Raw genomic sequence first — 24,603 nt, 5'->3', positions numbered from 1 at the left:
TATCAAGATACTAACAAAGACCTAGCCTTGAAATAACCTTTTCTTTGTCTTGTGTTTGCTTAAGAGTCTTGTCTTTTTTCTAAAAAGTGCCACTAATGCTTTCTCCTAAGTAGATCCCTCTTCAATGTGCTGTGAAATGTTCTGAATTTGTGACTCAGTGTAAATGTGAGTTTTTTATTATTGAGAAAACTGCGGGGTAGAAGAAACTGTAGGAGTAATGGTGTATTATAGCACAGGAGCAGTTGAGCCTGGAATTAAAATTGCCAAAAACAAGTGATGTCGGGCGGATATGTTTCTTAAAACATTGTTAGATGCATTGGTGGCAGTGCATTTTTAGTCTTTTGGGTTTTTTTATTAGTTTTTTCCATGTATAGAGGAAGTAGGAGAAACACCACTGACTAGAAACAGAATAGTAATGCTATTAGTGTGAGGTATTGTATCTTGGCAACGTCCGTCCGATATGGGTTTATCTAGTTTTCTGAGCACACCTAGGTCAAAAGACTACCAGTGCAGTAGCTTATGAGACTCACAGCTGTCAAGAGTCAAAAAGCATTGCTTAATTGCACATTGTAAGAGTGCTGCAGAAGGTGTAGCACAGTGGATATTCCACTTAAAAGTGCTCATATAGAGCCTTTCCAAAATCATCCCCCAAAATATGCAGCTCACCCATTTGTCCTTCAGAAACTTTGCAGCTGTGGTCCATATATTTTAGCCTTGTGAATCATAATTAAAAATCAACCTTGTGAGTAAGGCCCCGTATACTGCACAGGACTAAGCTGTCAGAAATGGATGTTCCCCTTCATTTGTGCATGATGGTTTATTATTTATTGCTGAGAAAAAGTACAGCATGTTACTCTGTGTCAAAGCCATTTAATAGGGTGGAGCTATGTACTTATGGATGAATTTCATCACCACTTTTGTCAACCTATCTCAAATGGCGTTGAAAACATCCTGACCATTTCATGTCTTTAGCTGAGAGTACAGCAATGCCCAACCAGCGCATGTAATACATTTATTTTTTTAGAGAGATGTTGAAAAGAGACCAGCAGTTTTGTGTCCCCTGGATTTGTCATGCTCAAGTGACTTTGAGATTCTGTAAATGATGCCTAGCAGGGATCAAGCTGATATATTAGTAGATGCTTAAAACTCTTTCTATACAAGTGCTCTCGTAGAAGGACAAGTGTTAGTCTTAGCTGAGCTAATGTGTTTGTGTTCTTGGCTTTCCTTTCTGCAGCGCTGACTTTCTCTGCCTGATTGTCTCTCCATTGCAAGAACATTAACTCCTTTTGCAGCAGTAAAAGGTTTTTAAAAACTTTTCTTTGCCAGGCCTGTCCCATTGATTTTGCACAGGCTCTCTGCAGGAAATAAACAGTAAATTAATAACTTACTGGCAAGCAAGCATTGGGATTATTTCTTCTTATGTGAGTTTCTCTCATAAGAAAAATATAAAAGGCTGAGGAATCTGCAGAAGTCACAAAACATTTGACAAATTCTTATATGCATTTTCTGGGTATGTGCACATTTTTATAAGATTATATTCATCCATTGGATCAGGTTGGCCATAAATCTTCACAGAGATTTCCTTTGACATCACTTGATCACAACTCTGCTAGACATGTGGGATACTTGCAGGAATTGTGTTGTCCTGTTCTGTGAGTCCAAAGAGAAGAGTGTAGGATAGACCAGGAATTAAAACATTCTTAATTATATTACATACATTGTCACTGTCATAACCTCTACAAATTAGTGTGACTACAGCACAGTTTGTAAAGTAATATATCCTTGCTTTAAGGAGGCCAGAAAGCTGCAGACCTCATTTGTCTAGAGTAGAGGTTGGCGATTAACATATTTTATAAACACTATACTAGTCTAGATCCCCTTAAACTATATGGCAGACCAACAAATCACAGCACACCTAGTAACACACATCAAACTTTGGCTGTTCAGAACTGCCACAAATGCCAGCATAGCCTGTCAGCTTCACTTCATCTTCTCTGTTTGTGAATTTTTTTTGTTGAGCTGTATTTCTTTTGTTTTATTGCTAATAATAAAAATCTGTGATTGTTTTTATCACTGGCTGAGGCACGAATTCTTTTGTAGTTTCAGCTAACCGAATTGGTTGAACAACAAACTTTCTTTTGTCGTGCAAATTGAGTTTTTAGTCATATGGTCAACTTTTGGCTGATGTTGAGTTAATTATCACTGAGTTTCAGAAAGAAAAGTAATAGAACATCAAATATTCAAGAATGAGCCAGTTTCTCTGAAATGGGTGTGACCTTTTGTTTTGTTTTTTGGTTCTGCTACTCATTATTTTGCCACTATTCTGCCCCAACGTTCCATGGAATAATTCATAATAGCATCTTCCTCCTGTGCTTCTGCCTATAGGGCATCATCTCCAGGCTGTGGTACTTGCAGGGAAACGCTTGCTTTCACCATGTAGTGTACACTGCACAGAAAATCAGATGGGATTCTTGGGGACTCATGTAAATGTCACATTTCTCTCAGCTGAATGCTTAGTGATTACGGGTCTTTACCAGGCGGGTATTAGACGGAAATAGATGGTGCTAATCTGTCTCTATCTGGGAGTGTGGAACAGCAGTGGCCTGTGTGTGACTCTGTTGGAAAGACCTTAGTGGATGTTGAGAGGACTTGAATAATCATACAGGATGTACAACACAGAGAGAGTGTGTTGCATTGATTTTCACTTTATAATGGCTTTCCTGAGTTAGGAGAACTAGCAAAGCAATCATGTAATGTAAGTTGACCTAAGAAAAAATAGAAGGGTTCATTCCAATTGCACAAAATTTTGATCTTTCAAGCCAACTAAATCCAACTTTTTCATATTGTATTAAAAGGTGACATTTTTCTGCCACTTTATTTTCTTATTTATGTATGCTAGCTTTAATTAAAAAAAAAACAGTGATACAATTCTTAATGTGGACTGAGTCAACAGCATACTACAATGAACCACACCTTCTAGCTTTCTAGCCATCTCTCATCACACCAGTAACTTGCCTTCTTGGCGCTGTGTGTTTCCCATACCTCTGATGCCGTTAACCCATTTGCTGTCTTCTCTCCCCCCCTCCCAGTGAACCGACACAACCACCTAAAGGATTTCATGCTGGTGGTATCCATTGTCATCGGGATGGGTGGTTGCTGGTTTGCTTACATCCAGAACCGCTACTCCAAGGACCACATGAAGAAGATGATGAAGGATCTGGAGGGACTACAGAGAGCAGAGCAGAGCCTGCATGACTTACAGCAAAAGTGAGTCTGTTGGGTCCTAAGGGAGAGAGCTGAGGACTACTGGGGAATGACTGTATAATTAAAACAAAGTAAATTGATTTTTGTCCAACTGGGAAGGATCCTCTTTCCTTGAAGTGAAAGTAAATCTGTGATTACAGCTTCTCCTTTAAAATCACAGCAAGACTGCATTTTTCAGCTTTTTGTGGGCAAGACAGGCTTGTGGTAAATTTGACGTTGGGAATGCTTGTATGACATACAGCCTAAATTCAATATGTAAACTAGCAGCGCAGGGTAAGTAGCACACCTTAGTAAAAGCATACTGAATCTCTGTGGTCAGTAGTCTTTCAAGAGAGACGGGTATATGTTCTTCAAGTTTTTGAAAGCAGTGCTTTCACCAATTAAAAATGAATTTTTCCAAATGGAAAAGGAATATGGAAGTTTTGAAACTGGAATGATCACTTTTATAATCAGTATGCTTTTATCTTCCCAATGCGAGAACTTCTTTGCTTTTAAATTGTATCCATCTCAGGTATACTTGTCATTGACACCCTTCTTTCCTTGTCTGGACTACAGTGCTCTTGTTAGGATTCCTCTCCTTGTCTGGGTTAGGATCTTGTTTTTTTTATTTCACAAAGCTCTGCTTCTTTGTTTTCCTGCAATAATAATCTTTCCACTGAAACGGATGACGGTGATAAACGTAGTCCATCTTCCCACACAAAGGGAGTGTTCTCTGTATATAGGCATGTTTTCAAGGTAACAGAAGCTTGCTTTTCACTTGAATCCTGAAATGGAAACATGCCAAATGTGACCGACAGTAACACGTCTCTCACTTTCTGATATGATTTTCCAAATAAGGCATCTTGCTTCCTCTCTAGGTATTACAATAGGAGAAGTTTTTAGTTTGCATCTAGGAAACAGTTTGTCAAGTCTAAAATTAAAAGTTATGTTTTTCTTACAGGAAGCTACAAACTGTCCCCATTTACGGCTAGTTGTCATGGTTTAAGAGAATGCTTTGGCAGTTTCTTAGCTAACTGTTGTCATAAAACAAGTGTTCAAGGCCTCACTGCCTCTTCAGCTTTGCATATCCTCAGTGATATGTTCCCCATATATAGGCTGTTGAGGAAGTTGAAGTTCACTCCCTTCCAACAATGACTTCTTTTGTTAAATTATAAATCAATTTTTTAAATCAAAACTTGAATACTCAACTTGAACAATTTCTTGGGTGAAGGAAGTTAAATGTTTAGAAAATCCTACCCAAACAAAATCAAAAACTAGAATGTTAATTCCATAAGTATTCACCTCTTTTGCTACAGCTGACCTAAATTAGTTCAGGTGCTGAACATTACTTTTACAAGTCACACAATTGTTTTTTTTTAGTGCGATATACGTTGCAGTACATATGGAACATATTCATTTTTAACAGCAGAGTGAAGAGTTATTGCTGTCTTGTACTCCAACATCTCTATAGAAACCTGTGCTCTCATTTACTCTTAATGCCTTTCTGACAGCTGTTCGTTGCTCTTCACTTGAGTGACCTGCAGAACGCTGGAGCGCTGGGCTGTAACTGTGGTTGCTACACTGGCTTTTCAGTAGGAAGGCTAGGAGTGGAAAGTATGTTTTGCTGCCAGGGCACTCAGCCTGTTGAAGACAGATCAAAAATCTTGGTCCCAATCCTGCACTGCCGGACAAGGGAGAAACACCGCTAATTCCATTCAACAATGAATGGGAATTACAGTTCTTCATTTTGATTTTCAGTGGATGGGGCCTTTATAGTTATTAGGTTATTTGAAATAACTGGCTGAGTGCTTTTCTAGCATCTTTTTCATGCAAAAGGGTAGAACTTTGTGAGGCTGCTGTGCTGTCTCCCAACAGCACTAGTTGGGGGGGACAGTATCATTGGGGGAAAAATAGCCCCCAATGATAAAACATAGTTTTCAAACAAATAGCAAGAGAAGAGTATAGGAAAACATTTAGAGGAAAAAGTCTTAAAAAATTGAAACTTGGGCAAACCCTAAGTATAATCTAATTCTAAATCTCGTTTAAAAAATGCAGAGTATGATTAATAGGCAACGGAATAACTTTTGAAAAAAATTCAGAAGTTTGTTGGAAATGGATCACAGACTTTCAAGCCTTCTAGCCATTGGGGAATTTGACTTAAGTATAATTTTAGTTCGCACAAAATAAAAATATGAATCCCCTTTTCCTCCATGTGGAAGATAGTAATAAGACTTAGCAGTACATTTTGAACAAAAAGGAAGGTATAGCAAACAAATCATTCACAAATATATCAAAAGCCATGAGTAATACACAGATACACAGCTTTTTGAGTTATTGAATAATTACCCCACCTCACAATACGGTCCAGGTGGCAAACGCATAAGATGTCTCAGCCAAGCAGCCAAGATTTAAAAAACAGAGACAGTTTCTCCGAATGGTACGCCCAAATACACCGCAAGGTAAGAACACCTTTATTAATGTTTCTGTGACTAAATATTTGGGGACAAGTGCCAATTCTTCACACACCCACACACAACTAGCACATTTATTGGCAATTTAGTTTGAACAGTTCATTAATATTTTAATCAGGATTGAAGTTTGGGTTTTATTAAGAAAAATTGGACTATTACTTACTGTGTAAAGTGTTCCCTGGAAAAAGTGTTTGTTGTCGTATTTGCATTAACATTTTAAATTTTTATTGGGAAGGCAAAATGAAATTCCAGCTGACAGATTTACAACCAGGACTGCGTGGATATACTGTAGTACTCTGCTTTGCCGGAGAGCTCTCTCATGTGGAAGAAGGGGAAGTGTAAAGAGAGCAAAACAAGTGTATTAATTCATTGCCAACCACGAGGGCTACATTCCTGAAAACCCTTGGGGCTGGTAAATTCGTGGTTGGCAAACGTAAGACCTTGTGGAAAAAAGGGGTTAGAGGAACGGAAGTCTCAATTCAACCTACTGAAATCCTTCAAGCTTTTTGTTCACCTCTAATAAGTCAACCAACATTGGTCATTCAACAGATTGAAGAATAACAATATATTTAGGAAATAATATTGCAAAGATAGTTTTTAAATAGGATTCTGGCATAAGTCTTAGCTTTATTGCTGTGACGATGCCCATGTAGATGGTGTGATATACTGTATACAAGACCTTAAGTAATGTTGCTGTTTTATTTGTTATACTTGCTCCGATAGTTCCTCACTTTTCTTTGAATGAATTGTAGATTAGTATACACCAAACACATTGTGTGACGTAATCAGTCATAGTGCTGTTGGCCGATTATCAAGCACTTTTTTTTCAATTTTGTTTTCTTCTAAGCTCATCACAGATCTAGGTTACTTTGCAAAACTGGACCCTTTCATCCTTTCTCATACACTTACAAGCTGTTTCAATTGATTAACATCCTTCAGACCTGTACATTTAAAATTAACATGTAACTTCAGAGCTTTTTAGAAAGCCATTGCATATCTTTGGTGGTAATGGTAAAGAAAGAGAATATAAATGCCATTCTAGCACTTGATAGCAGCCCGTTTAGCCTGGTCCTATCACGTCTCTGAATCTAAGCAGAGCTTGGTCCGGTTAGGACTGGGATGATAGACCTCCAGGGAAAATCAGGTTACTGGTATAAGTGGTGTTGGTATACCAGTAGAAGTTACTCTTTAATTACTCTACTATTGGGCCAGATATAGTGCCATATGACCTAGTATGGTGACTGGGAACCCTGAACTATAGGAAGTTCCATTCTTCAGGTGAGATATTAAGCTGAAGTTCTGACTGCTTGATCACTAAAGGTCCAATAGCAGCATTCATAAGAGTGGGGATGTTGTGTGCTATCTCCCTGCATAATTACACTCTACACTTGCACAGCATGTCCGCCCTGAATTTCTCCCTTAATTCAGTTAGTGAAGTAAATTCTCATCTTTCCAAATCTGCTGTGTATTGGGTCTACTGGTGCATAATGGCTGCCACATGTCACACAAATGGTTGCTGCATTTCAAAGACAGAGGAAATGAATTCCAATTAATTTGCTTCCATCTCTCTATTTTCTTATGGCTTCGTCCAGTTCAGGGTCTTGGGGGAGCAGGAGCCTGTCTCAGCAAGCAGGGGGTGCAAGGCAGGGTGCCCCCAGGACAGGACACCTGTCCATCATAATTAGCTTCTCTTACAATCAACACGTAAAAGCAGTCCCAATGAGTAACTGATGTCACAAGTAAATTATCATACACAGTTGCACTTTTATCTGCAAGGAGTCTAATTTGTGATATGCTTTCTTTGAAATGGGAAAACAAATGTTTCATCCCCATGTACAGAAATTCTGTGTCTGTGCTTTGAGCTCCATTGCAGTAACTTCACTGCCCCAGGAATGTCACTTTATTCTACCCTGTAGCTCACGGTATGCACTTCCTGATGACTCCTGCCAACTGTTTCTCCTCCTGGACTGTCGTCAGATCAGGTCCAATTTCAGCTATTCTCTTCAACTGCTGGAAGAGCAGAATAAGAAATGCAGGAGAGACTATACTTTCTGAAATTGGACCATATATTCCAAGAAAATGTGGATTCTTGAGGCATTTTATTTGAAAAAGCAACATTTTATTTTAATATTGAGGTAATATTTGAAAAGATGCTTACAAAGCATTATCGTTTTGGTTAGTATAAATTGGTTAATTTCACTTCCGTGGAAAATGCTTTGGCTGCATAATATTAAAACTTGTGTGGTTAGTTACTGGAGGGATTTTTTCTGTTAAACCTGCTTTTATCTCCAGTTTTCTCAGTAATGTAAAATAGAGTAGAATAAATACTTTTATATTTAGGTAGCACTTGAAATACAGCAGTATTTTGGATGTGCTATATAATCTCAGCTTCCCCACTGAGGAAATCTCCTTTCAGTCCTTTCAGGCAGTGAGACCCTGTGTTGCTGTACGAGTGTTGTCCTCAGTCCCAGATATCGGAGAATATCTATCTGTCTGCTTGAGCCTGTGAATGGCAGGGGTCAGGGTCGAGTGCCTAAGCACGGATAGCTGGCAGCCAACATTTTCCACTAGCAGCCTCCAGATCACCTTACAGAGGGCCTCCGAGTTGTCAGTCCTACAGTAGGTTACTGTCTAGAGAGTACAGTGAAAATAGAGCCCTCTGGTGGTTTGATTTGAGCAACGCATGTTGCTGTGCCTTTTCTTTTGCAGGCTTTGATCTTATTCTTTGAGTGTATGTCAGGAACAGGACAAAAACTGCTGCTGTTTTTAACATTTAAATTAAAGTCTGTGCAAGCAGGAATACAAATTGTTTTTTTTACATCAGTGAGATGCAAACTGAAGTTATAAACTAGCTTCCCTAGACCTGGAGGGGCCAGTTTATCTTTAGGTTTTCTAAGTCTTGTTAAACGAAGAGCTGACAGCTGATTTGACAGCTGGGAGATGCTGTCACATACTCCAGTTAAGCAAATAATTAAGTGATTGAAGTTCAGCTAGACTTAAAAACCCAGACAGGCCAGCCCTCCATAACCAGGATTGGGGACCCCTGTTCTAAACTAAACTTATCTCAAGATCATGTCATTTCAGTTCTGTTTTGCATTTTCATGTCATGTTTTAAGCATTCAATACCGCAAGTGGTTTAGCCTTAACAAAAGGAATGATATGCTCTTTATCAAGAGTTTAAACATGAAAAAAGAAAGTCTAACTTCGAGAGATGTGAAAGTGCTACTGCCTATGACTGTTTTAAAGTTTGATGATCCCACCAAAGCACTTCAAACTCTTAAGAGATACTTGTCAGACTCGATGGCTCGGCCAGGATGAAACTAGTGTTGTAACTTGTACACGTGATGGAGTTGTGGGCTCGAGGTTGTCTGACACCACAGAATGCCTCTCTCAGGAGTGCTTCTCCAAACTTCAGCGAACAAGGCTCTTTATATAGTAATGTATGAGAGGTGACAAGTATCGGGTGTCCAGTGTGTTACCCAGTGGAGAGAGTGCAGTGCATTTGTGCCTAATCCCATGATTTTACAGAAATGGTATACTATCCTGTGTCACCGTGTCCTCGTTTTTATTCCCCTCTCTATTCATATTCATCTTTCAGGCAGCTGCCCAACACGTGCTCAGTGGTCATAATCCATTGTATCCTGCTTGGCTTTGATGTTATGAGGTCTTTATCCCTCATTATCTGCAGAGGTCTTTACTGCCACACAGTGTCTGCTGTCTTCTGTGTGGTTAGAATGAGAAGGCACTTCCTTCCTGAGTATACACTTGTAACTAATATCCTGTGGCCTGTGTATGTTTGAGGACTGTAACGTTTTTAATTTTTAGATGATATTATGAAGGTGTGCCGATTTGTTTCTGTTTTCCATTATATCGAGAACTAGAATTTCCTGTGCAATTTTGTTTCTGTGTTCCATTATTTTGAGAACTAGCAGTTCCTTCACTTTCAACTGCACTGTCCTGCACTAGCATTTCCTGTACTTGGAAGAGCCTAGGAACATTAAACATCCCACAGCTTAGAGGAGGCTTGTCTGTTAAGTTGTTGCTCATTTGGTTGCTAGTATCTTAATAATCCTAGAATGCCACTACATAAATTAAAGTATCTCTCAACAAACAACATGGTTAATGAGTTTGTTCCAGATTCCTGCAATACTTTTTCCAAAGAAGCATTCCCTTTTTTTTTTGCTTCTAAACTTAATTTCTACTTGTATCCTCGGGTTCTTGTATGATTGTTGACCTTGGATAAAGGCCTCTGATTTAACTTGGCCAATCCGCTTTGGTGTTCCAGAATTACAAAATCCTTTATGATCTTCTGTATTTCTAGCTAAAAAGATTAAGTTCCTTCTCATGGTTGAAGAGAATCTTATATGTTTTATTGAGATAGGTGTCCTCAGCCATTGTGAAATTACAAGAGATTTCTTTCCAAGTTGCCTCAGAGATTGTGTGCCTCAGAACACACACAAAATAAATAATTTTGACAGTCAATTTGGTCACTTCCTTTGCTAGTGGAGTTTGTATTGAGCACTGTCTGTGTGTCCCTGTCACTTCTTCTCTGGCCAGGTTACAAATTGCACAGGAGGAGCACCGCACAGTGGAGGTGGAGAAGGTTCACCTGGAGCAAAAGCTGAGAGATGAGATAAACTCTGCCAAGCAGGAAGCACAGAGGCTGAAGGAGCTGAGGGAGGGCACTGAGAATGAGCTGAGCCGGCAGAAGTACGCCGAGGAAGAGCTTGAACAGGTATGGGCGTTGAGGACAAGGTATGACCCCTGGCAAGAGAGCAGTGCATCTAGAGCTCAGATGGGCAAGCTCAGAAGTCAGGCGGGAAAGCTCTTAAATTTGTATCTAGGGAGGGCATGTACAATGCTTTTCAATCAGGATAGTGGTGGAGTGTTATATTGGTACAACATGATTCTGGCATCTGAAAGCCTTTTGAAAACTTATTTCTAGCATGCAAACAGCACTAAAATCTAAACTTTTGAGTGGTATAACAAATATTAGTGTTATTTTTTTCCAGTTTAATTCAGAAAAGTTTGAAGGAAGTAGCAATTTTTCCTCTCCTGAAATCTTTAAAGCATCAGCGGGATTTTGAAGCTGGATCTCAAGGCAGTAGTGTTTAGAGTGGAATGAAAACTGTGTTGGCTTGATTCGATGTCAGCCCTTTCTGCTAAATAGTTTAGAAAAACATTAGGCTTCTCCAAATTATTCCAGGCATGTGGCTTGACAAGAAACTGTGAGTATAATGTCAGCCCCCGACATGTACGAAGAAGGCACACATAATTTTTCATTTATGAAATATTTGTGTCCCCCTAAGCAATTTTATGTTGCCAAGGATTGAATGTGTATGACTATTGCAACACAGACCTACAAAAATCTTATGTGAACCTTATTTTGTATGCAGGATTGAAGCGCTTAATAAACTCTTCCCAGATTGTTCAGGTTCCAGTTATATATCTAACAAACCCTAAAGAAATGTTGGGGTCCAAAATGCCATAATGTGTTCATAATTGGAACAGAAGAACACATTAGGAAAACAGGAAAGGTCTTTTGTTCTGTTTTTGTGATACATATTCCCAAGCCTTGTTGATCCTTAATTGTATGATATCAATTAGTTGCTTTGAATAGGAAACCACACTGAAGCTGTAGAGCTTAATTTTCTTTTACTTGTCTGAAAACTTTCAGTGTTTAAAGTTGGTCTTTATGTGGACAAAGAGAACACGCACACTTCTACATTCAATGATAAAAAATGGTTTCTTTGTATTATGTGATACATGGTCTAGGTTTGTTAAATGACATTTTTGATCTACAGTACAGATGAAAGTCTTTTCTAGTGTCTTTTATATATCCTTGATTATCAGTTTTTAATATTTATCAGGTATTCATATTATACAGTGCATAGAAATATTTTAAACGGTTAATATAGATCATAAGAAGACTTAAGCAATTTTTTAAGTCCGTCTGTGAAACAGAGTGGGAAAGGTTAATTAAAAAGTCTAACAGATTTAATTTCTCTGGAAATTTAAGCATTTATTCAAGAATAGAGCTTAAAACCACCCTTGTAATGAGCTGGTAGTCAATGGAGAGAAATCAGAAGTTACAGTTTGTGACAGCTTCATTAGCTAGTGACCTGGCTCTAGGCCTTTGATCTCAGCATATCATTCGGTTTCATAGCCCAGGTAACAATAACTCCTATTACTCTTCCAGAACTACTTGTGCAATTATGAATCTAGGATGGGTGAGTAAGTATTTCTGTCTGAGCTGCACAGACAAACTAAAACAGCACTAAGACTCCAGCACAAGAACTGAATGACGTAAATAGGTCACAACATGGGCACTAACACACATGACTACAGAATGAAGACAATCTCAGTGATTTGGAATTGGCCTGATTTTGGAGAGGAAAGTCCCTCGGTGATTTTCACCATTGACTTCCTCTCTCTACTTAATTCAACATCTTTCAATAATTAACAGCCACTGCCTCTTGGATTCCCTGTTCACGCAGTCTTCCCAGTTAGTCCCGTCTTCTGAGATCCTCTTGTGCACTGGACCCTTTCAGAGTGTTTCATACTTCAGTGTTTTTTTTCTTATCTTGAGTTATTCCAGTTTGGAGAAAAATCTGCTGGTAGGAAATATCAGTGATGTGAAGAAAGATAAATGTGCTGTTAAACCATAATGTATTCCTTATTAGGACTACAGTTCTCTGTGGGGTTTACCAGCATTTGCTTAAGCATCCTTGTTAGTTGGTATTTAATTAAACATTATTATTATCATAGTGCGACCCAGAAGTGATACGTTTAGTACCAGTTTCTGTCGTTGCCTTTTGTTTTTCCACATGAAGAAATAGTATTACTAGGAGTTTCACAAAAGTCAGATGATTTTCAGTAAACACCCTGAAGCAAAGACCCCTTTTCCCTAATTATTTAATTGCATTAAAACTTAACCCAATGGGAGCAGTCATAGACAATGACATGACCTGAACTTCTTAGCCTTTTCTGTGTAGTGTACTCTCACACTCTTGTCCTGTGTCTTACCTTGTGTTCCCCACAAGAATGTACATATACTGTACAATTGTATGTTCTCAAGTCCCCCCCCTGTTATGTGTCTCTATGTTGTGAGCAGTGCCCAGACTATCTTGCTGTGTGTTTTGTAGGTGCGTATGGCCTTGAAGAAAGCTGAGAAGGAGCTGGAGTCTCGGTCTGGCTGGAATCCCCCTGATGCTCTTCAGAAGTGGCTACAGCTCACTCATGAGGTGGAAGTGCAGTACTACAACATCAAGAAGCAGAATGCTGAGAAACAGCTACTCATTGCCAAGGAAGGAGTGAGTGTTTATGTTGAATCGTGGCATCACGGGCTGAAGCTCTTGTCAGTTTTTAATTATTTGGACTAAGGCATTTATTTAAGTATTAATTTTTTGGTTATGTTGCAAACATTGTTCTGAAGTACTGTAGCTGCCTGACTTTGTGCAGTACGTGCTTTGCAACAGATGTGAAGGGTGTCAGATACCTGGATCATTCGAAGAAGAATGTGTCACATGCACATCTGTGAACTTTCACTTTCAACTTTCATGTGGTTTAGAATTTTGAGTTGCCCAACCATATTAAAGAGTCTGTTTCCCAAAATGGGAAAGTATTTCTACTGTATTTTCAGGAAAATCTTAAATCCAGTAGCTGATATGCCACTGTGTGACCAATTGTCTTTATTTCATAAAGGATGTACATCTTAGCATGCAGTATTGAAAGGACCCTGCTATTAGGTCTGGGAATTTCCTGTGATTATTCCTGAAACTAATACTTTACCTTCAGCAATACTTCAGACAAATAATCCTTAAAATGCAGTAAAAATAGCCAAATCAGTATTTTAATAGATTAAATATTTTATAATTATTATTTGCATAAAAAGAAATAAGTTCAAATTAAAGTGACACCTGCACAGCTGTAATCTGTTCTACACCCTCCTCAAAGGCGGAGAAGATTAAAAAGAAGAGGAATACACTCTTTGGGACCTTCCATGTTGCTCACAGCTCCTCACTAGATGATGTGGATCACAAAATCCTGTCAGCAAAGTAAGTGTTTAAAAATATCTTGGATGTTGAAGGACTGCGAGTGGCAAAGATATTAAGTATTAATCATACCTGAAGTAGATCTTTGGTGTTAGAATCGCAAATCTTCTCATTGTGCAAATTAGAACAAGCCTTATGGTTTTTAAAATGAGAATTCACCCTCTTCAAAAATTAAGATCTGGAAAAGCACATACAGTGCATGATACTGTACACTGGCGGGCCACCATAACTGCACTTTGTCCTCCCCGTCTGTGTCCCAAGACAAGCCCTGGGCGAGGTCACGGCCGCTCTCCGGGAGCGACTGCATCGCTGGCAGCAGATCGAGATCCTGACGGGCTTCACCATCGTCAATAACCCCGGACTACCCTCTCTGGCCAATGCCCTCAACCTTGACCCCAGCTTCATGGGCGGCCGCCCTACACCCCAGCACTTCATCATGACTGATGATGTGGACGATATGGATGAGGAAATGTCACCGGGCACTCTGCAATGTAAGGGATCGCCTGTAGAAACCGGTCTAAACCAGACGTTCCGAGGTCCTCAGAAACAGGGCAGAGAAATCTCTGGAAACTCGAGCAGCTTTATCTCCAAAAAAAAGTAGAGTGTGCCCAGCTGATATGTAAAACCTAGGTGGATGTTTGTTTTTTTTCGTTAAAAAAATTTATTTCGATAAATGTTTTGAAATTTTAGTATACTGACACTTAATTAGACAGCATGCAGTTTCCTTTCAAAATGTGCAGGTTAAGGTTCACATAATAAAGAGAGCATGCATCCATCCTTCATATGAATTCTATAAATTATTCTTTATAGACTTTGAATAATTGAGCTTTTCTAATACTTCAGTACAATCCTGAATATCACAGGCTTTCTCTGAGTTTGAAGGCTTACGTTTGTGCAGCTCTGACAGCTTTCTAAATGTGAGCACTAGTATGGTCTGTTCAGTTTTTGCAGATCAAGTGAGGAAGAAGAAGGTGAACAGCTTCACTGCAAGATCCACAGAGATGCTACAGTGTTAGACATTTTTCCCTCTTGCATACTCATGTACTCTTGTACTTTATTTTTTTCAGATTTCCTAATTAAATTATTTCTTAACACAATGTGTATGCTGATTGTATTTTTAGCATTTTAGTTGCTTCAAAATACAGAAGGAAATATGACAATTGAAATTTGTGTTAATCTATCTAATGCAAGAATGCATTTTTTTTACATTTGATTTGCCAAGAATATCACTGTGGCTCTGCACAATACTTTAAAACAGAAACTATGGAATTATCCAAGCTGGCACATTTTTGAAGATTTTCCAAGGTCTCTTATGGAGTATAAGACACGTCTGACAATTTGCCAGGAGCTCTTTGAATTTCATCTCGGGACCACGTTTAAGAGGTTGAGAATATAGATGTTGCAGTGACTTGTTTGTCTCATGAGATGTTTTTTAGATTTTGACTAACTAGAAGAAATGGATGACTGGTGAAACAAATGCAAACAAATACTCCCAATATTTCATGTTCAGAGTTTATTTGCCATTTTTAACAAGTACTTTGGAATTCGTATTCATGCTTATTCTCTCAAAATAAAAAGGTACAAGTGTACAAAAAGGTAAAGACAACAGTAACTTTTTGTGTGACGGTGTTTAAAATGTAATTTTTTAATGATCTGAAAAGGTCATTGAAAATACCACAGTTGTATCAGTCAAATTCCATGACGTTAAAACACGACAGAATTGTTGTTCCATTCATGTCACCCAGCGATGACCTATAATTTCACATGCTGCGTAATAAAAAGTGTTATTTTTTTTTCAATCAATGCTCTTTTATACTGGGGTTTTCAAAGTATTTTTTCTATTAATCCAATCAAAAATGAATTGTGATCTGCACTAATTCATCTGAGACCAGACTAACTGCAATTGCATTGACTTGTTAGGCTTGCCTGTCACTACGGCTGCGTCAGGTGTTTGATCTTCCTTATGTGGACCAAGAGATGTCAAGAGTTTTCCCATTCCTAGAAGGGCGTGGTTGCAAAAAAATCAGCCTTCTGAATGCTGCTTGTTGAGTGTGGGGTTTCGGATTAGAAAAGCTGGAACATCTGCTTGCCTTCAACATAAAAACTTTCAGTATGTTGATAATACTTTAGAACTGTAACATCAAGGCATCCCTAACTGGAGTAGCTAAATGGAGACGAGCTACCAAGCAACAAAAGGACTTCAGAAAACTACAGTTGTTATGCAGGACTAGTGACTGCAGTGCTGTATGACCCTGAGTGGTTTCAACCCACCACATTAACAAAAACCCTCTCTCCTCCTGCCTCCCATCCCTCCTGCCCTGTGATTGGCTGAATCCAGATGCCGCCTGGCTAATGAACCGTCAAGTGAGCGACCCCTGGTCCGTCAGCTCGGACAACCACTCCCTGTGGAAATATTCCGGTTCGCTCGTCGTTCCTGTCTTTCACTCCGCCCCTAAGCAAGCATCACCTCTTTTATTTTTTCTGGCGACACTCCTGCGCAGACTCAAAAGAGCACGTAGTCCGTTGGAGTCTGGAAAGTCCTAGTAGTTCTAAGAGCTCTTGCGGTTGTGGTGGGGAGGCAGGCTTTTCGGCTCGGCCTACTAATCAGTGGAGATGGCCTTTTTCTTTCCAGCTCTGAAACTCACCAGAGCATGCCTTGTTTTTCAGCTCTGCAACTAACCATCATGGCTGCGGTCTTCTCTAAAAACATGGGCACTGTCTGGTTTTTATTAGCTTACTGGGTTGGCAAGACTGACTGGGTTTGGGGCAATCCTTTCTCCTTTCCTTTGCATTGGGGCTTCCTGTGAGAACTGAGCTCTTTTTTCGTTCTGGCCTAGAGAATGTGACTGACTAGTCACACAATGTAGATTTTAAAGCATTGATCTAAATACTGTATATACAGTTGACTCGTAATTTACGCTGGGTTTAGGGATTAGTAAAGCCAAATTCTCGTGTAATCATATTTTGCCCTATAAACCTTAAAAAAAGCCTCCTAACCTCTTACAGTAATGCAAGATATTAAATAAAAGTATAAAAACAGTAAATAAAAATAAAATGCCAGTATACGCTCACTAACTAGCATTCATAGGTGTGCTTGATATTTTTTCAAAGAGTACAGCATTTTTTTAATCGTTTTTATTTGCCGGAGCCGACCGTGTAACTTGAGAGCACACAAGTTTGCGTGTTATTATGATGTCTTTCAGGAAAAAAAGATATGGTTGTAATTGAAGCAGGAAGTCATAAGCAATATGTGTTGGATATGTACATGACTTCACTTGCTGATTCCAGCAGCTTTAACTGTACCAATTCACCTTGCATTCTTTGTGATGTTCACTTAACGATTGTGATAATGTGGACAGCGATGTACCCAGTAATGTTGACGTGAACCATAGCAGTGCCCATTACTCTTGCTTTATATTAGACATGTGTATGCCAATACCAACAATTCACTCAAAGCTAAGAATTTTGGGCTGGACATTTTTGATAAGATAACTTTGAACACACCTTCGAGTTCCTGCCACATCTTTGCGTAATATTTGCATAAGGAACTGCGTATTACCATAATGTTGTAAATGTCACCAGTTCTGGATTTAAACTGAGATTAAAAATTCATTTTGCATCAGTACTATTTCAAGGGTTGACAGATCACTTTAGGTAGCTACAGAACACATTACTTAAACATTTTGCTCTGATATATGTGCTCCCAAAATAAAGCCCATCAATTAGCACTTTTTAAAAATTTTAATTAATATACCTTGTGACATAATCAATTAGATAACATTATCTTACAACAGGTCTTATATGTGTTGTATGTTCTGAATATCGGTGTTCCCATCATATTCCAATCTAAAAACAGTACCAAAATAAGGGCATCTTGATGTTTTTCTGGTAAACATCCTGAAAACACAGCATAAGCCTTGGGTTTGTTATTAAATCTTCAAAGTATCAGCACAACCATTCAATTATTTAGTTTAAGCTCTGTTTCTCATATATTTTCTGACAGGATATCTGAATTAAAATATCAGACTAATACATATAACTCTGTGAACGATATTTGTGATGAATAGATTAGGCTGTCCTGAAATGTTTTGATTCCTCTTTTGGGTTAGGTTTCTGATCACACTAATGCTGGTTTGAAAACCCTTCGGAGGTAAAACATTTGTTTTGGTACCTAGGCGCTCATTTTAAATTGTCTTTCTAATTCTCAGTCACATCCCCAGATAACACAAGACCTATTGACTGTGCACCTCTCTGTCTGCAGCTCCCAGTATGATGTCGCTACGGCAACGCCACATTGATCCTCAGCTGGCCATGGGCTCTCAGAGGTTGGTAGAGGGCAGTTTTGTGGCAGGGCACCAGGGAGAGGGCAGCTCCTACCCCGTGAAATCGAAGGCAGCCCTGAGGCAGGGGCGCAGTCTCTCCTTCGGGCAGTTTGAGGCTTTCGGAGGCGCTGCCCCTCTGTCGTCTGCCGTTTCTCACCCTTCCATCATTTGCTCCTCCTCTTCCTCGTCTTCTGGTGGCTCGTCTGCCCCTCACTCCACCTTGCTCCATCACTCCCCTCATTTCCAGCCCATGGACACCATCCCTGACCTCCCTTCTCCGGACGTCACCTCGGGGTTGCGCCAGCGATCTGGGAGCTTCGGGTAGCCCTGCACTTTGTCTCCGTCCCCACACGCGCGGCATGAGGGTGCTGCTTCCTTCTGCTTTTTGTTCACTGCTTGTGTGTGCCTTTTCTTTTGACCAGTTTTTTTTATTCCACCCTGTCCTCTAATTTTTCTTCTTCTGACTTTTTTTGTAGTGCTTAATCACCTTTTGTGTGTGAATTAATTGTGTTTTCCACAAACCTTACCTGACGGCAATAAATTAGTGTAAAGGGAACCAGCACAGGTGGTGATGGGGCAGTTGTTTCATGGTAATACCTTTATGATGCCCCTATCGTGTCAATTAGGACAACAAACTGTTTGTTTAGCCTGATCTCTTATTCTGTATTGCTCTGTTGCCCTGATTACTCACATTCATGTTCAAGTCAAGCTCACAGGCTTTTTAATGACAGATTTTTATTACCGATTTACTGAACATCTTGTATCCCCCCCATTGCCACACTCATTACCGATTTGCATTACTACTCCTTCCCTCTTTCTAAAAGCTCCTGTTCTTTACCTCCTCTCTCTGTTGTGTTCCCACCCACCCCCCAAACTGCCTGACGTACTAACTAGTGTGGAGTTACAAATATTTATGCTGCCTGCAAGAAAAGCATGCCGATCTTTAAATAGTGCTTAATCATCGTGCCATTTCTATTTGTAGAGGTATTGCTACTTCTGCTTTTCTAAACTAAACTATCAACAGATCTTTAAGTATATTTCATAAGAGCATCTTTATGGCACTTTGAGTTTTATATTGTAGTTCTGTCTTTTAACCTAAACTCCACTGAGAGTTTGTCCATGCTTTCCTGCCAACTTGCTTTCACAATTACAGTAATTTGGCAATACTGTACCTGGAATGGGAATCCTGTAGCATAATGTTCTTACCAAAGCAATTAAAATTCAGTGTGCTTTGACATCTGTATAAAATTAGAGGTGGTTGTGATATGGCCACTTTTTTTCCAACCTGCTCTGCTTGCTTTGACTGGGCTAAATATCCCCTTTGAAAAAGCACTATGAATTGCTTCTGACCCCTCCAATGCTAAGTTGCCCTGATGGCTTTGTCTTGCCATGTTTTGTTGGCATATCATTCACTTTGAGAATTGAGATGGTTCTCTTTTCATTTCATAAATATTGAAACCCATGGAACTGAAACTCTTTTGAAACCGTCCTTTTTCCCCAACAAACATCAATTTACATTGTCTTACCATACCGTGAATGTGAACAGCTGAGTTTCCGCAATCCAGAGATGACTCGCTGTCACTTTCTTTCCCAGGGATCTTAATCGGTCGGACTCCGATTCGTCCCTGTCCCTGTCTCAGCCGAGCGAGCAGCAGCGGCTGTCCATGTCTTATGGCTCGAAGGGCCACCCCTTGAAGCCTACATCCCTCCTCCACGGCAGCGGCGGCGGCGGCGGCCCCCGCGGGGACGAGCCGGCCGCCCTGCACGGCCTCACTCCCAACGGGGGTAACCGCCTCCAGGAGGGAGTGCAGTGGGCGGAGTGCCTGGGGGACAGCCCCCTGGTAATGAAGAAGATGTACGCCCACGGCATGGAGAAGTCGGCCAGCCTGGGGGAGATCAACAGCGCGCTCGCCGGGCTGTCGCAGTCCGAGTCCTCACGCTCGCTCAGCCCCACCTCCACCGACCCCGACACCCCCTCCCCGTCGGCGGATACGAGGCCCGGGAGCGGAGCAGGCAAAAGCAGCCGCATCCCTCAGCTCTCCAGCAAAAAGAGCCCCCTAGAGGAAGACAGTGGTTCCACGGGCGAAGAGACCGACTCCACCGCCAGCCGCAAGAAACACACCTTCAAGATCTTCAAGAAGCAGAAGAAGTAACGTCCTGCTGGCACATGGCAACACGGAGGAGGGGTTTTTGGTTTTGTTAGTGTTTTTTTTTTTCAAAGAGCGGGAATGTCTCATTTTTTTTTAAAGACCTTTGTGCCGATTTCTAATGGCACTGCAAGTTGTCTTTTACAGGTACTTCTTTTTCCGAGGAACTGTGGGAGCAACCAGCAATTTAAGGATATATTTTTTTGTTATTTCTTGTTTTGTAATTAAAAAGATAGGGGTCAGGTGGGTTGCACATGTAAAGCGCTATTTATTCTGCAGGAAACGGTGCCAGTCTCTTAATTAAAATCCTACTCTGTGATTTAATTTTTTATTAAATGTTTTTAGTTTGCATGTCTTCATATTTGTTTGATTGAAATTTTAACGCTATTCGATGTTTGCTAGGTTCTTGTCCTTTTTCCGCTTTGCAATCAGCACGAGATCTTGCAATGATTTTCTTCCCTTTAGTATATGTTTTAATTAGTGAGAAGCAAACATGATGGTGGCTTAGGCAATCCATTAATCAGTGAAGAAGAGTGCTAACCGAGCTACTAAATTTTTAAAAGATGAGGAAAATCACATTTCAAAGGGCTGAATGTTGCTGTTAAAATAGCTCCTTGAATGTCCCAGTGCTGAATTTGGATGAATCTGCTCATCACTATGGACCATAATCTCTCTGTCCTGGAATGACTTGTATTTGGAAAGAATGTGGGACTGCTTTAAAAAGTTCCAGGGGATCACTTTCAAGTCAAGACAGGTCTTCAAATGATGATGGTCTTCTCATTATGAACAACAGGCAGTGTTTCTTTTTCTTCAAAAACTGGACTCTTTCCTGTCCCTCTGGCTGAAAACTACTGCCTGTATTTACCACCAAGCCCTACTGATAGCACTCCTGACCACAGCAGCCCTATCTAGTCAAAGCCCAGGGGTCTGTGATGCAGGAACTTATTAACAACTAAAACTGCTCCACTGTTTGCTCTTAACTCTTCTATGCATGCCTGAAATCTTAACTCCTAAATCATGCGCTTTTGAGTACCTCTTGCTTTCAAAGAGTGATGCAAAGTTTGAGGTTAACATGGTCAGAAGAAGCTCATCTCCTTCATGAAAAGCAAGAGCACTTTTGGAAACATTTTTATTTCTCCCCTCTCCTCAAACACAGAAACCATTCTTTGGAAAGGTTTGAGAATTCACTGCTGCCTTTTTGAAACCAGTAGCAAAGAAACCATTATTGGGATCAGAGTTGGGATTAGAGCTCTGTTGTGAAAAGAGACTGTTTTTGTCCTGTCAATCTTTAACCCATTAGGTTTAAGACTCTGTACTGGGATATACTGAAGTACTGTACGGTGTTGACTGGGCTCCTTCCAGCAAGTATAGAACAGCTACTGCTCATGCTTGGTCTTTCGATAATTCTGCATCTTCCTGCAGTCAACATTATTGGACCTCACAGATGAATCGCGACGTGTTTCTTGCCAAGGTCTCAGATGACAAGTGCAGTGAGAAGGGTGATCATTGAAAACCCTCTTCAGTCCATTAAATAATTCCGATGTGTGATTGAGCAGCAGCCTATTCTCTGCTGGCATTGAGTTCAAAAGTGCCTCTCATTGGAGCTGTGTTTTCTTGGGTATTTTTGAAAGCCCAAACCTTGTTCAGTATCAATGTTGACTATTACTTTAATGATTACCTGATGGTATTTCACCTGATTGCAATGGAGTGGAGTATGTCTATGTACTCAATATAGGAAACATGATTTGAAATTGAGTAATGCTGTAACTGGGAATTTTAATTTTGGGGAATTAGTTACAACTGGGATTTTTTTTTTGGGTTCATGTTAAATGCCTCCATCCTTTAGTGATGATGATCCGACTAAATTGTCTAACAGTCCTATGATAGATCTATAAAGATTCAGATCATTTGTACAGGACAAAAATTGAAAAAAAATATCCTGGAAAAACATGCCCACAAAAAAGCAGTCAATTCTGCCAATATACATCTTATGTATATGGAAGCTGTATCAATAAAAGTATAATTGCTTATAGAAAATCAAAGGTGTTAAAAAACTTCACGAATTAATACAAAAGTCTTTCTTTTAAAATGTTTCAAGTAAATTCCCTTAAAAGAAAAAAATAATCTGTTAACATAGCCCGTGGTTGGCCACATATTTGTTTTTTCTTGAAATCAAAACAAAGATTGCTGTGGTCAAAACAATTAGAGCTTCATAACATATTTCATTGTGGATATAAACACACAAAGGGATACCAGAGAGGAAACTATTTTTCTCAATCTGGGTTCAGCGGCTTGAAAGAACTAACAAATAAGGGAAGGGGGAGGAAAATGTGGGTACTTCTATAAACAAGGGTGATAAAAAGGAGTTGGAACTAGGCTAAATATTGTTCACAATGTAGTAAAGTTTCATACTTCAGATACTGATTTTAATCGTACATCTCCATGTTCTCCGAGTTCTGTCACCTGTATCCTACACCGAGTGGATCTAGAACCAGCCTGCTGGGTTCCAGAGGGATTGATAATGAAGTGCTTTTTGTTTGTAATATGCTTCCTGTCTCTTCTATAAGCTTTCCAGGGTACAATCAAATCCTAAAACACATTTTCTCAAAAGTTGTTAGATCCGAGATCATTAAGTGAATGCATGCTGAGTGGAGGCAGCATTACTCGAATGTCTTTTCACTCACGTAGCTTTGAAGTCTGTCATGGTGCGTATTTGACCCCAGTGTTACATGCACTAGGTGGTGTGGGGAAAATGAAAATAGTCATGAATTTGCTAACATTTCTTTGGATTAATAGTGCTTGTAACTGCAGCTGATGTCCCTGCCCTACATAAAAAGCGTGTTGTGTAAAAGAAATGTGCATAGTTTAAATGTGCGTCACTGTTGCTGACCAGTAACTCGATCAGTACGTTTGCAGCTGTACCAATTAAGCCTGTCGGCACCTGAACTTGATCTTGGCTGTTCTGAAGTGCTAAATTAGGGGCAGACTGAGTAGACAGTCAGCAGTGTGCGAACAAGGGAGTGGGTGTACTACTATTAAACTCAGCTCACCCTCTCCGCTTTCTAACAGATTTGTCGTAAGATATGTAAAATTGTACCTGTTTGCCATTAACTCACAGACTGGAACACAAGCTAACAATTACTATAGAGAAAAAGTGAGCATATGGCCCATAGTGAGACTTAAGGCTTGGTCATAACATGCCTTTTTTTGTCTTTTCATAAAAGAATGTCCTGGGCGTTTTGATTGTGACCCAGACCAAGACTCTCTTTTGTAAACACTTCAAGAAGCTTTCCAAGTCTCTTTCCAGAGATGGACACAAGCACAGAAATGTACCCTGGACATGCTCGTATACAGTATGTCATGTCTTGCACATCGAGCTGCTGCAATTGGATTCTCAAATGTGGGGCTAGAATGCCTCTGATTTACCAACTGAGATTCCTCTGGCAATCCGACACACACAGTGAGTTGCATGTCTATATATACACATACTTATACTTATGGCAGATCCTTTACATTAAGCGCATTGCACTGACTACAGTATACAGGCCCTGACAGGAAATGGTCATTTCTAACATACACTTAAGCAAGGGGTGGTACTGTGCCTTTTGAGTTCATGAAGTTCCTCAAATGTTGCCTTCAGTGCTAGCTTGCACTCCGTTTAAATGTGGAAACCAAAGCAGGGTTCTTCACTGGGCACGACCTGTTTGCTGAAAAGAGATTTTCTGCAGTGCTTAACTGTGGAGTCGTAACAAAAAGTGACCATTTTTCATCTGGATGATCATGGTTTCTGGTGAAAGGCAAAACAAAAAATTGCTCATATTTTTTACAAAGGTATAAACTGTAACAGTGGCAATTTATAAAATGTCATTTGTACCACTTTTGCACGAAGAACCTGTAACATGATAATGCTGGCAGATGGTCTTTGTCCATCTGTCTGTCCTGTTAACTGTTGATGCTCTTTGTCCATGCATGCAGCCTCTGCGACAGCTGGAAGGGTTAGGGGGGGAGACCAATAGGAGGATAAGACCTATTCTTCCCCTCTTGCCCCTCTCGACAACAACGGGGAAAAAAAACCCTTTAAAAACACTTTTTCAGCTTCTGTTAATGAGAAACTATATCTTTGTACAGAAAAAAAGTTTTGCATCTTCTTGTAAGATTCTGGACTTCTCATCTCCAGATCCTCATGGCACTCCTGCATGAAAGCAATAAACTATTTTGAATGAAATTATGCTTTTTATTTTGCTTTGCGCTACTGAAATATTCAAATGAAGTGTCGATGGACAAATAGTTACAAGCATAGAGTAATGCCGAAAGCGGGTTCTCATGTTCTTGCAGTTTTATGCTTTTCAAGTAGTTGGCTAGTACA

At 39.9% G+C, this 24,603-nt stretch overlaps 1 protein-coding gene across 6 annotated transcripts in view; it reads left to right on the top strand.

The window, feature by feature from the left end:
* The window catches only part of LOC148658232 (stromal interaction molecule 1-like), a 54,360-nt gene extending 29,898 nt beyond the window's left edge, over window positions 1–24,462 (top strand). For 3 of the 6 annotated variants that reach the window (XM_088639345.1, XM_088639344.1, XM_088639346.1), the window contains exons 7-14: window positions 3,090–3,267; window positions 10,272–10,449; window positions 12,860–13,027; window positions 13,671–13,771; window positions 14,030–14,259; window positions 16,107–16,187; window positions 18,030–18,411; window positions 19,685–24,462. In XM_088639345.1, coding sequence (XP_088495471.1) covers window positions 3,090–3,267; window positions 10,272–10,449; window positions 12,860–13,027; window positions 13,671–13,771; window positions 14,030–14,259; window positions 16,107–16,187; window positions 18,030–18,411; window positions 19,685–20,243 — 1,877 coding nt within the window. In that variant the 3' untranslated portion in view covers window positions 20,244–24,462. The remainder of the gene's footprint in view (window positions 1–3,089; window positions 3,268–10,271; window positions 10,450–12,859; window positions 13,028–13,670; window positions 13,772–14,029; window positions 14,260–16,106; window positions 16,188–18,029; window positions 18,412–19,684) is intronic. The other 3 variants (XM_088639348.1, XM_088639347.1, XM_088639349.1) reach the window with 3 other exon arrangements.
* The last annotated feature ends 141 nt before the right edge of the window (window positions 24,463–24,603 follow it).

This window comes from Lepisosteus platostomus, chromosome 7 (assembly GCF_059453375.1).
Source record: "Lepisosteus platostomus isolate fLepPlt1 chromosome 7, fLepPlt1.hap1, whole genome shotgun sequence".
Taxonomy (NCBI): domain Eukaryota; kingdom Metazoa; phylum Chordata; class Actinopteri; order Semionotiformes; family Lepisosteidae; genus Lepisosteus; species Lepisosteus platostomus.
Note: the sequence above shows the minus strand (reverse complement) of the source record. Positions and strands in the feature narration are given on the sequence as shown.